Below are 16345 nucleotides of genomic sequence, written 5' to 3'. Positions count from 1 at the left end.
CCTCCATGTCCCCTCGCCCGGGGCTGCTTGTCCACACACACCAGGGTCTCTGGAGGGCACGTCTCCAAAAGGAGAGCTGGGGATCCCGGAGTCTCCCCTTCCTTTGTGGTTCCATATCCAGACAGCCGTCGGATCACTCTATGTACCGAGGGACTGTACCCCCTTTGGCTACTGCACTCCAACCTCTCTCTCACTAAAATGTGAGTTTCTATATAGTGATATCAACTGTTAATTGAGTGCTTATTATGTGCTTAACAAATTGCCTCACGATGCCCTCAAAACAACCTTCAGCAGCAAGGGACATGTGTCTCAGAGCAGTTATGTCATCTGGTGCAGGCCACACACCAGGCAGCATGGCTGGGAATGCACTCACCTGTCTGACCTCAAAGCCCTGCCCTATGCGAGCCCCACACACCCTCACCCCACCATGGCGCCCTGCTGCACACTGCAGAAGCCTCCACAGAGAAGGTGTTTAGACAGCCAACTATTCGCTGTTAAATCCCACCCTAGAAGTCTATACAAGGGGTATCAGCTCATCCTCCCACCCATGCATCTACCATGGCTAAGTCCTGGGCTGGGCAGTGGGGATGCAGAGAAAAATAAGATTATGGATTGACCTCTGGGGAAGACACACCGTAAACAGAAAAGATGCTTAAGTTGGATTTTGAAAACTGAGCATAATCCGTAAGGAGAAAAGAGGGGCATTCTAAACAGAAAACAGGATCTATAAAGATAACTCAGTAGATTCTGCATTCTGAAATCAGGAACCCAGCAGTCTCGGGCTGGAAAACTCAGTCTTTAGAAGTCATCTTATCCAAGGGTGGCAAAGGAGTTCACCTTGAATGCCAATCTGGAAGAGGTGATACCAGCTGCCAGAGTCTGGAAACCGAGGAGTCTCGAGAGCACGTCCAGGTTCAGGGGGAGATTGCTGGAATCCTCCGGTGATGTTTGCCATGGGCAAAGGATGGGGCACAGGCAAGAAGCCAAGCTTCCCGATGAACCCACTGAGGCTTTCCAAAGGTGGCCCACACTCACTTCCAGAACGAGCCCAGAGCATTGGCCTTAGGGAGCACTACCTCTGTTGATGAATTCTCTCTGCATGCATCTTTCTCTTGCTACAGAGGAGGCAGAACTCTGTTCAACATCGGTATGGGAGTAAATGCCTGCAAACAGCCCAGGGGAAGGAGGGGGACACACCCCCCCCCACACACACACACACACGCACACACGTGTGCACGCGCAGAAATATACTGCACCAGCCCTGGGGGAAGTCAGTGAATCAGCTAATCAGCAAGCAGCTAATCCCCTTGTCCTGCAAATTCCTGAGAAGCAAGTATCTGGGTAGGGTAGAAAAGAGCTAGACTCATACAGGCCTGCATTCAAATCCCACTCGGCCACGCTGACTGTGTGTCCTGAAGTACTTCTGTGCACGATCACATTTCATTGACAAAGAGGCACCATCATTGTCCTTGCCTTATTGACCAGCACACTGAGCCTGAGAGGTAAGCTGACTTAGTTTCCAGACCTGCAGTATGGGACAATAATGGCATCTGCCATAAGAACTTCCTGTGAAGGGAAGACCCCAGGGGCTGCCTAAGTGCCTAGCAGAATAGCTCCATAGAGGTTTTTAAAAAAAAGTTTTTTCCTAATATTCATCTATTTTTGAGAGGCAGAGAAGGAGCAGGAGAGGAGACACAGAATCCGAAGCAGGCTCCAGGCTCTGAGCTGTCAGCACAGAGCCTGATGCGGGGCTTAAACTCACGAACTATGAGATCATGACCTGAGCCAAAGTCAGACACCCAACCGACTGAGCCACCTGGGCGCCCCCCGGGATGCAGGTTTCTAAAGAAATGTATTAACTGCATTTTGATCTGCTAAATCCACGCTCAAATGGGTTTTGATTCGTTAACCTCTCAAAGAGCCATGTTTGCCAGTTTAAGCCGCGTACGTTGGTAAATTTCTGAATAGAAAGTGCTCTTTTTAAAAAGTTACATAAGAGAAGTGAGAGAGAGAAACAGCTTTTGAAATCAGACTAATGTGAACATTATCCGGATGAATTAAGATAGAATGCTATCTTATTGGGTGTTCAAATAAATAACTGCTGTTTTAATAGGTGATCAATCTGTCATTGGCTCACTAAATAGAGTGCCTGAGAACACACTCGCTCAGGTGAGCCCAACCCCTCCCCCACAGGTTATTTAAGAAGCTCTGGATTCCAGGTGAGAGTGAGCCCTACCACAGCAGCTTAGCCCCAGGAAGGTCCAAGTCCCCTCGTCCACGTTACTTAGACCTCTCCGGATCAAAGTCCTTGCAGCACAATGACTCAGTTTCAGGAAACAGTTAATAACCTTCTTCCTTCAACTCAATTGTTCTAACCTCTTTGAGGGGTGGCTCTCTGTGAGGCCAGGGGGCACTGTACAAGTTTCCTGACAGGGAGAAGTCGAGACAGGCTCTGAATGCATCCCACGGGAAGAGGAGTGAAGGTTGTCATAAAAAAAATAGATGGGACACGATAAATGCAGGATGTTCCCTGGGGTCTTAATCTCTTCCTTCAGAAAATCTGAAGAGTTCTGCCTGCAGTGCTGTTGTGAGGTAGAGGGGCATGTGTCTGTGTGTGCGTGTGTGTGTGCACGTGTGTGTGTCTGTGCATGCAAACACACTTCGGGTATTTACTGCTACCCCAACAACAGCATTCTTCTGAAACAAGAGTTCCCAGACCATGAATGCCGGCCTCACCAACGACATTCCTCTTTAGTTCTGAGTTCCCCATTGGCCCTCTGACAGGCATCTTCTGAGGCCTTGCACATATGACAGGCTTAGCAGGCCTCAGGAAAGCGTGGCAGGCCCAAGAAAAGTTGGGAGGGCCACCCACCCGTGCCATCGGTGTCTGATGCTGCTAACCAGTGTTGGAGTGACGTCGCGTTATCACTCTTTCCTCTAGCTGGCGTGGCCATTTTCTACTTGGCAAACTAATCATTCCTCAGAAGTTAAGTCAGGACCTCCGCTCCCATCTATAGTGGAGTAGCATGGGGAAGAACTACACTCAACTCTGAGAAAGAAATTTTAAAAGTTGAAATTTAGAAAATCTATTAAGGGGCACCTGGGTGGCTCAGTCAGTTGAGCATCCAACACTTGATTTGGGCTCAGGTCACGATACTGGGGTTGTGAGGTGGAGCTCCATGTCAGGCTCTGCACTGAGCACGGAGTCTGCTTAAGATTCTCGCTCTCTCTCTCCCCCTCCCTCTGCCCCTCTCCCCTGCTCGCACACACTCTCTAAAATTAAAAAAAAAAAAAATCTGTTTAAGGCATCTGAGAAGCAAGACAAAGTAAGCCTGAGGGCCAAGATTATGAAGGGAAGGGAACTGTAGAGAGGTAAGTGCTCATTCTTGGAGCTACTTGTCCCTGGTGAGTTTTTGGCAATTCTTAGTGCAGGAAGGGAGGCTGAAAGTTGGGCAAACAGCTTCAGCTAAAGTGCAAAGAAGCCAGCTTCTGGCAATCTCATAGGACTACAGACAGACAACATTCCTTTGGAGTTCAAGGCTGCCAAGGCAGCTAGGCTTTGAGGGACCAGGATTCGGGAGAACAGGGAGCTAAAATACAGTGAACCGACCCTCAGTGACTTTCCTCTTTTAAGGCATTTGTCACTTTCTTGAGCTACTCAAGGCAAGAGGCTAAGGTGCCAAGTGAAAGCTACTAAAAGGCAAAGTGGAATTTTCAGAAGTCTCACAGAGCTGAGGAAGCAAAAACAAGGGTTTCAAGCTCACCAAGAAAGGAGGCGTACTGGAGCCCTGGAAAGCCATGCCCTAGGAAGAAGGGTAAATCAGAGGTGGCCTGAGTTTCACCAAAACTGCAGCAAGCCTCCAGTCAGCTCAGTCCCTCAGGTGGCCACCAGGGAACAGGGTAGAGCACTCTGGGGGAGATGACACACTCCAGAGCGTCTGTAGTCTCCACACAATGCCTGGCATGCAATCGAGAATTACCAGCCACACAAATAAATAGGACCAAGAGGTTTTTGGAAAAGGCAATAGAAACAGACCCTCAGATGACTTCAAAATAATTATATCTAATAGGTTTAAGAAAACAGATGGCAAAACCCAGAATCTCACCAGAGACTGGGAATCAAAAAAAAAAAAAAAAAAGTAATTGAACTTCTAGAATTGAAAATCATGCAATATTTGAAATTCAGAAATCAATAAATAGGTGTAAGAGAGACTTGACACGTTAAAAAGATTAGTGAAGTGACAGGTCAATAGTAAAAACTCAGGTGACAACATAAACATTTTAAAAAATTGATGAAAATTGAAAAAAAAAAAAAAGACACAGAGACAAGGGAGGCACAGTAATACATGTAACTTAAATTCCAGAAAGGAGGGAAGATGAAACAGGGCAGAGTTTTATTTGAAGAGATAATGGCTGAGAAATTTCTAAAACAAAAGGACATCAAACCCCAACACATGAACCCCAAGCAGGAAAAAAGAAAGACAACTGACTCCTTAGGCACATGATAGTCAAATTGCAAAAAATACTAAAGACAAGGAAAAGCTAAAAATCAGAGAAAAAAAAAGTAATTACCAAAAAGGGGTAATAAGAGTATCAATAGCTGACTTCTCCAGGAAGTTTTAGGTATCAAATTAGAATGTAAAGATACCTTGAAGGAACTCAACGAAAGGATTGCTAGATTCTTTCAAACTGAAATATATTTCCAATTAAAAATAGAGAATTTAGGGGCGCCTGGGTGGCGCAGTCGGTTAAGCGTCCGACTTCAGCCAGGTCACGATCTCGCGGTCCGTGAGTTCGAGCCCCGCGTCAGGCTCTGGGCTGACGGCTCGGAGCCTGGAGCCTGTTTCCGATTCTGTGTCTCCCTCTCTCTCTGACCCTCCCCCGTTCATGCTCTGTCTCTCTCTGTCCCAAAAATAAAAATAAAAAAAACGTTGAAAAAAAAAAAAATAGAGAATTTAGGGGCACCTGGGTGGCTCAGTTGGTTTAGCATCCAGCTTTGGCTCAGGTCATGATCTCATGGTTCGTGAGTTTGAGTCCCGCGTCGGGCTCTGTGCTAACAGCTCAGAGCCTGGAACCTGCTTTGGATTCTGTGTCTCTCTCCCTCTCTGCCCCTATCCCCCCCTCAAAAATAAACAAAAAAAATACAGAATTTATAATCAGCCAAACTACACGAAAAGAAATATTATAGAAGTTCTTTAGTTAGAAGGAAAGTGATCTCAGAAAGAAACCATAAATCCATAAATCAGTAACGATACAGAAAATCTGAACAGGACCGCCTAACTTAACCTGACAAACACAGATTACTATGCCTGCTGGCAGAATACACATTCTTTTCAAATGTACATAGAAGGCTTCCCAAAACAGATCATATACATAGTCATAAAGCAAGGTCCAAAAATTTTAGAGGATTTACAGTATGTTCTTTGCCCCCAGAATTAAGCTGAATATCAATTATTAAGAAAATAACTAGAGGGGCACCTGGCTGGCTCAGTTGGTACGGCATACAACTCTTGATTTTGGAGTCATGAGTTTGAGCCCCAGTTGGGGGTAGAGATTACTTAATAAATAAAAGGGTTTTTTTGGGGAAAAAGTAAGTAGGAAATTACCAGATATTTGAAAATTAAGCAATACACTTTGAAATAACCCATGAGTTGAAGAAGAAATTAGAACAAAAATTAGAAAATTTTTGAACCGAATTATAATGAAATGCAATATATCAAAACTTTATGGTGTAACTAAAGCTGTGTTTATAGAGAAGTCAATGCCTTAAATGAATATATTAGGAAAGAAAGCAAGCTGACCTGGTGCTTCACTGCTTTTAGGATACGACTGAAATCTCTAACATGGTTACAAAGTCCTGTGGGGTCTGGCCTCTGCTGACTTCTTAGAGCTTCATCCTAGTCTGTCTCTTCTAATTCATTCCTCTCTAGTCACACTGGCCTTTCAATTCCTTGAATATGCTGTATTACTTTCTGCCCCGGGGCCTTTGCACATGCCAAATCTGCTGTCGGAAGTGCTCTTTTTCCCCCTCCTTTCTCTGGCCAAAGCCCCCTCATACCACGGGAGTCAGTTCAAAAGTCACTTCCTTTGAAAAGGCTTCCCAAACGTATGAAGTTTGCGTTAGGGTCCTCAGACACATGCTTTTTAATTCAAACATTTTGTTTCATGGCTCATTACTATAATCAATCATTATTTGGGCAATTGCTTTTTGTGCAATTAATTTGAAAATATTGTTTGTCATTCCCCAAATGCCCTAAGCTCCTTGCTGAAAGAAACCGAAGCTGTCATGTTGATCGTTTTATCACCAGTGCCTAGCATGGTACCTGGCAAACAGTAGGGACACGATACATGTATGTTAAATGAATACATGACTACACGGACATCTAATTAGTCACCTAAGTAACCACTCAGTTTACTCAAAGTTGTTAAAAGATGCTCACTGTCTTGGAAGAGAACTATCACTGCTGTCAGTGCTGGCATTTATTTCTGTGTCATTTACGAGGCAATTTACAATCATCTGCTAATCCAAGAACGCTCCCAATCAAGGATTCTGCCCTTCAGCCCAATGTTTAAGTAAAATAATCTCCAACTCCACCGCTTCCTGTGTACTCTGGTTGGGTAAAGAAAAAAAAAATTTTTTTGTAAACTCAATTTATTTATTAAATCTGTGCCACGCTCTGCGAGTAATCCAGATGACTGCTGTTATTAGTAACAGTCACCCTGCCACTGCCACCCACTGCTGACATCTGAGGCGGATTTCCTATGTGCTATCTCACTCAAAGCACTGGAGGGGGTATCAGCTCTCTTCTGCATGTGAGGACATCAGAGAGGTGACGTGACTTGCCCAGGGTCATAGGAGCAGCCAGTAAGAGGCAGGGCAAGGGTGCACTCCAGGTCTGCTGGACGCTCACGCCCAAGCATTCTCTCAGCTCCATCCCAACACCCATCTTACAGAGCACCTACTATTTAGTATTCTGCTTAGTAAATAGTAGTAATTATCAAGGGATGTTGTAAACCTTTTAAAAAACCTTTTACTTTGCTCGGATTAAGATGATACTCACATGCCATCTCCCCTTTGCCTTCAGAAGACATGAGGACGATAAAGGATATGACAGCAAAGTCAAATGCACTAATCCAGGGCACCAGGAGCCCAGGAGTCCCCACTCTCAGGACGGTGGGCCACATGGCAGGTGACAAAATGGTGTGGTCCCTGACAGTAAAGCTGCCTGGCTTCTCCCCAGAGCGTCTTCCCTCAGCAGGCTGTTCCATGAGGCGGGCTGTTCCATGATCCAGGGAAAGAGGGAGGGGCTACGGATCCAGCATCACTGCCCCACAGGCAGTTCCAAGGGACAGGACGGGCCAGGGGCTGTGCTGTGGTTTTTGCTCATTTCCGGGATCACATTACCCAGGTGGCCATCACCCCACAGCCTCTGGGGTGTGACTGCTTCCCAACCTCTCCCTCTCAGGGATCACGATTCTGAGTATTTCTCAGCCCTGGATGGGCCATCCGGTTGCTTGTCTGAGATCCAGATGGAACATTCCATTCCTTAGGGGTCTGTGCAGCTCATGGCACTTGCTTACACCCAGAACCCCCTGTGGGATCCCAACGGGCAGATGCAAGAGCTTTCCAGTCTCTACCTGCCTACTGGAAAGTTCTTTCTCTGAGTCCCCTATTACTGCTCTAGGACTTGAAATCCCAAGATAACTAACTGTATGCTCATCCCTAAAGTTACTCAGTGGTCAGCTCCAGCACTATGTCCCCCTGGCTTCAGGTGCCCCCTGCTACACCCTAGACCTGTACTGAGGCCACCCGTTCCCACTGCCCCTTCCTGGTTCCTTGCACAGTTTTTGTCAGCCGCCGTATTTACAAGCACTTTGACACCTCCTAGCCACCCAAGGCTCCCTCTGATGGTTCCTTCTTGGGGTGCCACATCCCACCCCTCACCAATCTGCACTGGGACCGGTTTGCCTGGGGAATCACCCTGACTGAAGCCTGGAAGGGAAAGGCCCTACCCTGAGGGAGGAGGAGGGAGTTGGCCTGGTCCACAGAGGCCACCTTCATACAAAGGACCCACAGCTCAAGGCCCAGCTCTCCTTCCCACAGCAACCCCTACAGACCCTCCTGTGACCTCACCCTGAAGGAGGGTGCAGCTGTAATGAACACACCACATGTGCCTCCCATTCCTTAACATTCTGGCTCTGAGGTCTCCCTCACGGCGCAGGAGCACGCAGACAGGGGACAGGACGCTGGTACTCAGCACTGTGCGACATGAGCCAGGCATCAGTGAGTGTCCCTGAGCCCCAGTCCTTCGGGGAATAAAAAGGGAGCCACCCTGAGCACGTGAGCATGCAAGAGGTACATGGCCCGCAACCAGGCGCACAGAGGTATGCTCAGGAAACAGGCTGGTCTGAATACCACCTCCACAAATGGGGGGCAGGTGCCCGTAGCAACATCCCTTCCCCGACTCCCTCGGGAGCCCGACGGCCAGCCTGTGGCGTGGCCCGCCTACATGGTGTCTGAAAGAAGTCTGCCAGTCCGCCGTGGCCCCATTCCCACAGCCAGGGAGCCAGGGAGGAGCTGAGTGCTCGTCTGGCCCACGACAGATGACTAGTGGCTGCCCCACAGCTGGGTGAGAGACCGAGTAGCACATGGTTGTCCATGTTATTACAGAGACTTGAAGTTAGGCAGGTGGCGGTAGGTTCCAAGCCCCGTGTGCTGATTCTTACGAATACAGGCTAAGTTTACGAAACATCATAAACGCGTTCTTACTTTATTGTGCCCTCCATTTTTGAAGCTGCCTCATGGAACTGCTGTGAAGACAGTTTGTACATCTCGGCATTCTACAAAGAGAAGAACAGAACTGATTACCAAAGACTGAAATTTCCCTCTGGCTCCCGCATGGGAGAGACGGCGCTAAAAATCGACAGATGCTGATTTCTTGACCAGCATCAAAGCAGATTAGTGATTGATCCACAGCTTGGCTCTGGCTCCCACCACGGTAGGCCAACCACGGCTACAGAATCCCAGAGTAGCAAAGGCTGGAAGGACCAATGGGTCCTCTGGTTTGGGGGTCGGCAACCCATCACTCAAACCCGGCCTGCCACCTGATTTTGTAAGTAAAATTTTATTGGAACATAGCCACACACATGATTTGTTTCTGCATTGTCAGTGGCTGCTTTTGGGCTACAACGGCAGAGTCGAGTAGTTTAAACAGCGACTATAGGGGCTGCAGAGCCTAAAATATTCACTATCTTTAGAGAAAAAGTTTACTGAGATTTGTTCTGGTCCAACCCCCATTTTATAGGTGGCCTCTGCTGCCTAGAGGTGAAGCGACTTGCCCAAAGCCACCCAGCAAATAGCTGTGCCAGGACTGGAGCCCAAGCATCGGATTACCAGCTGGGTGTGGGCTCTGCTGCCTGCCGTGACCACCACACTCCGTGGCATGGTGGCTGTCTGTCCAGAGCTGCTGAGTGGCTCCAAAGGCATGCCCTCCATCCTTCTTGAGGTTACCTAGTAAATGTGCACGTGCAGAACCAGACTGGTGTGGAGAACAGTCCAGGCCTGCAATATGACAAAGCTGGGCTGAAGCCCTGGGGCCATCACAGCATGACTCCGAGTGAGTTGTTCCCACTTCTTTAGGTCTCAGAGGCTCAGAAGCCAGCACTTGCCACTGGTTTCCAGAAGAGACAACCGCATATGCCCGTGCTAACCCCACCTGCCACCACACTCCTGGGGGAGCACCTTGAAGCTCACAGTGAACAGACTGACTTTTTGCAGCAGGCTGTCTCAAGGATGAAACCCCAGAAGGCGGCCCAAGACGGGCGGGCAGTCAGACTTTCGCCGTGAGGGTGAGGAGACGGCACGGATGCCATGGGACGCCCGCCTACCCTGTGCAGGCCTGGGCCAGACCTTTCACAGAACCCGTGTGCGAGGGCTGGTTATTCCCATTCTACAGGTGGGTAAAGGGAAGCTTCCGGCTCGGGGTGCCTCCAACAGGCACAGTCCTTACAAGACGCTCGAGTGGCAGGGAAAGGGACCCGGACGTAAGTCACAGAGCCATGCCCTGTGTGTGTGTCAGACTCCAAGCCTGGCTCTCCCCACTCCACCATACACAGATATAGCCTGGCCCAAAAGGAACGAGTTGCTCCTTCGACAAAATTGAAGAGATGACAGGTGCTCAGATCAGAGCCATGCAGGGGATGCACCCTACCCCCAAGGCACACCGTCAGCCATCTATAGAGAAAGTAACCGAGGCAGGGGTGGAAAGCACCTCTCCTAGGAACCTGCAGGGTACTGAAGGCAGAGTTTGGGTGGGAACCTGGCCCTCACTCCCATTCTGGTACCTGCCCCTGGGAAGAGCCAAGGGGGAGGGGCCGCGGAGGGGTGTGTGCCTGAGGGAATGCCTGGGGCCCACTCAGGAGGAATCCAAGTTCCCGAATTCTGCCTTGGGCTGTGCTGGGGCGAGCCCAGGGCTGGGCCTTTCACCCCCCCAGCTGCTAAGTGAGCCTGGGCAGGTCCTCAGCTCTGAACTAAGGAGGTGCCCACGCCTCTCTCCAGTGGCCCTAAGGCACAGCAGATGAGAAATGGGAACCCTCCCAGCACGACAGGCATGGAACACATAGGGGTTCTCCTGCCCGGCCTCCCGGCCTGCAGGTCTGTGCTGACTCCAAGCTGTCCGATGTTTTCTCTCTGGAGCCCTGATGTTCCAGCCAAGAGATTATGATTTTGCCTCAATGGGTCTGACGTTCGACCACCATGGACTGTCCTGGGTGTGGGAGAAAGGCCACAAACGTGAATCATCTCAGGGCCTCTCCTCCCGCTCCACGCAGATGCTCTTCTGTGACGTCCTTGATGGGGATCATTTATATTCAGTCTGAACCTTCCATTCACGGGCCCTCACAGGAAACCACATGGTCCGTAGGCCCACATTGTAATCGTCACTTTGGCACATGCTGTGTTCTTTGGGTGAGTCACTCACTTCCTAGTGGTAAGACAAGGCTCCCACTCCGTCACAGGGTGGCTCAGATGGTCCTGAGGGGTGCCGGGCTCACAGTGCCCACCCTGTCCATTGCAGCCACTGTCATAGCACCATTGAACTTTCTGAGGCCAGCGTGGGCCTTAGTAAGCTCTCCATTCACTCTGATTGGTTCTCTTTGCCACAAGACGGTCTCCGGGCTCAGGCCTTCTCCTCCTTAGGGATGTGTCAGGCCACTGTCTCCTAGGCCCGGGGGCTGCCAGCGGCCCTTCCCAAGGGAGTTCCCACTGCCCAGATGGGCTGACAGGACCCTAGTGGCTCTCTGCTGCTCCCACATCTCCACGCACATGGCCCGGTCAGGGTGAGTTCAGTAAGTCGCTGAGTTGCCTACGAGTGCGGACTGAACGTGTGGTCAGGGAGATTTGTCACAGGAAGTGCCCACAGGCCAAGAAGTGGTTGTGATTACCCCGCTGCAGCTTCCTCTATTGTCTCTCAGAGTGACTCAGAGGAATTCCCCTTCCTGTCGCACCCGCCCTCCCCGCCATCTCTGCCATGTCGTCTGCCTGAGCAGACCCCGGGACCACGCAGCACAGGGCGTCCCCTGTGCGGCTCACCTGACACACGCAGGTCCTGGTCCACACCTTGGGAAGGCTGCACCTGCCTCTTGTGTCCACCAGGCCTTCCTGAGGCTGCTGGGGTGCACCCTGCAGACCCCTGGACCCTACCACCGTTGAGGGGTTTCTCTAAGGACCGGGGCCACGCGTGTTCACACCGAGCATCCGCTAAGTGCCAGAGGATTCCAAGACAGGCACGCCTGCCCCCCAGCCTCCTGGGGCTCCCAGACACGTCACGATTACAACGGGCCACTCGGCCAACTGTCCCCAGTGCTGTGGGGGTACCAGGAAGGACAGTCTGACGGAGGCCATCCGACTGGCTTCTTGGGAGCTGGCACCTGAACCAAGGCCTAAAAAAACCTCTTTTTTATAAAATAGCATTTTTGAAAAAAATTATACACATAGTTTAAAAAGGCAAAAGCACAACGGGCAGAGGGTAGGAATGTCATGACCAGCAAGCCGTGTGGCCAGCCCGGCCCCGGTGCTCCCCCTCGTGCACAGGGTCCGTGAGCTGGTTGCCCGTGCATGCCCACAGCACCGTTCATTTCTTCCCTTCCCAAAGGCTTCGCCACTTTACCCGCTGAACGGTACTCCACAGCAGGTCCCGCTATCGCGGCATCTTCACCTCTGCGCGTGCACATCCGAAGAGTGCATTCCAGAAGTGAAACTCTCGGGTCATCCGCTTTTACTAAACTGAGTCTCACACGGTGAGCAGAAATGAGCCAATGATGGGGGAGGGGGGACGGTCCTGTAAACAAGGGAGAGTGAGGGGCGCCACACAGTAGATGCTCCAACTAGACCAGGAGCAAGGGAAGGGGCTAGAGACAAAGACAGCCCGGGACCTGGGGACCCGGGCGGCGGCGTTGGGGTGGGGGGGGGCGGTCTCCACTGCTGGCTGGGAGCCTAGACCTCAGCCCACGGGTTTTACTTTTACGCGGGGGAGTGGCAGGGGAGATGTGTGTTTCAGAGAGAACATTCTGGCAGCTGTGTGGACGATGGAGTGCAGTGCCAGCAGGGAGCCTGGAATTGCCTGCCGCGCGATCCCACGGGGGCCTGGGGAGGCCACAGCGCTGTCCTGAGAGGAGTGCTGTCGCCCACTGGTAACTCGCGGGGAGAGCACTGCAAGTGCACTGCACTGAATCCCCGCACGTCTCTGAGGACCCAGGGATCGTGAGTCATTATTTCTGGATGGTTTTTCCTCCCTGTTAGATCTTCAGATTCCCAAATTTTGGAATCTTTTCCTCTACCCTATACACAGCTGCCCCTCCCCCTCCTCCTCCAGCTGCTCCATACGCACATCTGAAACCAGAAGACCTGATCTCCATTAATTAAATCTGCCATTAAAAATTAAATAACGTGAGTAAGAAGGTGTGAGTGTTATCTCTATGGGTTTCAAAAGTCACAGTGTTTCTTCAATTACTTCCCAGGCAGTTTTCATATTTCATACTGTCTGATTTCTCCAAGGGCCTGGGTTGCGAGATCAAAAGAGAGCGTGATGGTGAGAGGAGGCACAGCAAGAGGGCTCAGAAGGGGACGACAAGGAAACATGTTGTGGGCCAGAGAGGCAGTCCTGCTGCCCTCGCTGCGGAGCCATGAGGGACCAGAGCAGGGCAGGGTTGGGACCGGGGTGGGGGGGCTTGCGCTAACCCACTAGCCTGGCAGAGGAGCGAGGAGTAGCTGTCCTGGAACAGAAGACAACAGAGGTCAATGTGATGATCAGCAGGGGAGTGGCTCTTGGGCTTGAAACCCCCCTCGGGGCCACGCAGACATGCACCCAAGGAACAAGCATTCGTAAGTCACCTACCATGTGCGTGGGCCTCTGCAGTGTGTCACGGGAGAGCGTCTATGAGGCATTTCTGTCAGACAGGAAAGACTGAATAAAGGTCCAAGGACCATCCCAGGAACAAGGGAGGCAGCTGGGGCAGCAAGGATGGGTATGGGCCCTGGAGTCAGAACCCAGCCCCTACAGCAGTACAGCACGGGCCAGCATCCAGCCCTCTGGTCTGCCCCCTCAGCCTCTCCTTTGTAACATGAGAACAGCAACAGGGCCTCCTTCATATGGTTGTGTGGGAACTGGTAGAGATGCCAATGAGATAATGCATATAAAATGCTTAGAACAGTGCCTGGCACAGAGTAAACGCTCAATAAATATTTTGAGAACTTAACACCCAAACGTGTATTAACCAACAAAGACAGCTGGAAGAGAGATCTGGAAATAGTGAAAGAGTGAGGAAGTGTACCTGAGGATGTGAAGCCCATGAAGGGAGGGGTTTTCACCTGTTCTGCTCGCTGATCTACCCCAGGGTCTCTAACAATGCCTGGTACATAGTAAGCCCTCAATAAAAATTGGGTGCATAAAAAGAAGTAGAGGTCGGTACCACTAGAAAACATGTGAAAACACAAGCGGGATGTGGTCATTTGTTGAGTCAATCGAGAAAGTTTGCTGAACTGGGGCTCTGTGCCAGGTACCCTGCGGGCGCCGAGGAGAGCACCATACAATCAAATGGGGACACGTCGCCCACAAGGTTCACCGGCATTACTCAGGCCAGGCGCTGTAGCCAGGACTTCCAAATAGGCTGGCCCCTTCTTGCCTAGAGCAGTGCTTCAAGGCAGGAATGTGCACCCTTCTGCCACATGAAGACACAAGGCTCAGAAAAGCCAAGGATCCCACAGTGGGGGCCGGAAGTTCAAGGGAAAGAGACAGCACCCGAAAACGGGTCTATCAGCCTCCCACTTCATACCATGTCCTTCCCTCTGTGCCTAGCTGACCCCCCAGAAGAAATTTAACAAACCAAAGGCCACGCAGACAGGATTCAAAGCCAATGTGTGGTTACATGTAGAAAAACGTGAAGCTTAGGATCCTGGCTGTCCAGAGCAGGGGAAGATCGCCAGCAAAATTAGTGCAGACTGTGGAAGGGCTCAGACGTGAAGGCTTAAAAAATATCCCAGAATCGGAGCGGAACAGAGTGAGGACAGGAGAACCCCATGCCAAGGCGCTGTCAACGTGGCTGAGGGCCGGTCATCCAGGGAGACGTGGAAATCACCGGCCTAATTACCAAGCTTCTCAAAGCTCTCAGGAATGCTAAATTTTAAGAGGAGTGAAAAAACTTAATGTATTCAGGATGTGAAGAAATCTCTGACTTGAAAAAAAAAAAAAAAAAAAAACACACAAAGAAGAAATGCATGTGAATCTTCTGTGAAGAGTCCAAAGAGTCAACACAAAAATTTCTGAATCTCAGGACATGTGATCAGCAACACAGTTGGTAAAGGAATGGAAATACAGTTTTGTTAAATGGCTAAACAGCTGGTTCTTGGCTATTTATGAAGTCACACGACTACATCTTTGTCTCTTTCCCTGCTCCTGGGTACCTACCAGCTCTGACTCTGCCGTCACATGGAGAAAGGACCCCTCTTTCCAGACTTGCTCTGGCACTTACCCTGGATGGTGGTGCACAGACAACGCTCTTTCCCTCCACTGCCGCACTCAGCAATGTCCATCTGGGATCCTTCAATGCTGGAGCTCCTTCCTCCCATGGTCCCCTCACTCCTAGGCCATCTGACTGTCATAGCCATCTTTGGTCAGGCCACACCCAAGGCCTCCCACCGCCCCCAGGACGGCCCTGACTGGGATACTCCTGCAACGCGCGCCCCCCAGGATGGCCTTACCTGGGATGCTCCTTCCATTTCTAGGACAGCCCCACCTGGGATCCCCCCCACCCCATATCCCAGGAGAGCCCTACCTGGGATGTTCCCTCCATACCCCAGGATGGGCGGACCTGGGATCCTCCCTCCATCCCCCAGAAGAGCCACAAACCTAGGGCTCCAACCTCAGCTGAGCCTTCCACACAACTTACAATTCTCCATAACAGCTATCCCAACCTTTTCTCGAATTCCGTACTGAATTCCTTACTTTGAATTCCTGCTATGGGCAGAGGACTGTGTCTCAACTTCAGAGACCAGTAAAGCTACTGCTAGGCACCAACAGGAACATCTCCCCCAGTACCAAACGTGCCTGTCTATGCCCATGAGCCTTTGCCCCCAGAGCAGAGTCCACCATCCCGCCAGGCTCCTGGGTTCCAGGGTCCATAGTGGCATGGGAAGATAGTTCCCTCTCCCTGTGCCTATTACTTCTTGGTCCCATGGGGAGAATGCAGACCCATATTTCAGGGGTGCTCTGAGGGTGCAGTGAACAATGGGTTCAAGGTCACCCAGCATGTCAGGGCTCGTCTGCTTCTTCCATTCATTCCACCAATATTTACTGTGTGCCTACTATTCACCAGGCCTTGCTGTGCAATCAGAGGGCACAGCAGTAAACAAGACATGAGAGCCTTGCCTTCACAGAGCTAACAATCCAGAAACAGGAAAAACGAGAAAACAATTCTACTCAGAAGTGCCATAAAGAGACAGGGCAGGTTAAGGGAATAAGGAGCATCAAGCTGGGGTGGGGGCTATTTTAAATAGGTTGGTCCAGGCCTCTCTGCCGGGGTGACTTGGGGTAGATGTGATGAGGGAAATAGGATTCGGGGAGGTCCTAAGGTGGAGCTACACTTGATGGGTTCTCGGGAAAACGAGGGGAGCATGGCTGGAAGACGTTCAAGATGAGAACAGATGCAGGGAAAAGACAGGAGGGCTTTCAGGAAGCCACTAGAGGTTTGATCAGGGGATGATATGATCTGATTTCCACTCTGGAAGGATCACTGGCTGCAGTGTTACAAAGAGGCTACCGGGAAGAGAGAATGGAAGCAGCCAGGCCAC

General features: G+C 50.6%; 1 protein-coding gene across 2 annotated transcripts in view; it reads right to left on the bottom strand.

Moving 5' to 3' along the window:
* Positions 1-16345, bottom strand: part of CHCHD6 (coiled-coil-helix-coiled-coil-helix domain containing 6) — a 251132-nt gene that overhangs the window by 38570 nt on the left and 196217 nt on the right. For both annotated transcript variants that reach the window (XM_058725766.1, XM_058725767.1), the window contains exon 6: positions 8771-8841. In XM_058725766.1, the coding sequence (XP_058581749.1) occupies positions 8771-8841 (71 nt within the window). The remainder of the gene's footprint in view (positions 1-8770; positions 8842-16345) is intronic.

This window comes from Neofelis nebulosa, chromosome 4 (assembly GCF_028018385.1).
Source record: "Neofelis nebulosa isolate mNeoNeb1 chromosome 4, mNeoNeb1.pri, whole genome shotgun sequence".
Classification (NCBI taxonomy): domain Eukaryota; kingdom Metazoa; phylum Chordata; class Mammalia; order Carnivora; family Felidae; genus Neofelis; species Neofelis nebulosa.
The sequence above is the reverse complement of the archived record's forward strand: the minus strand, read 5'-3'. Positions and strand labels throughout refer to the sequence as shown.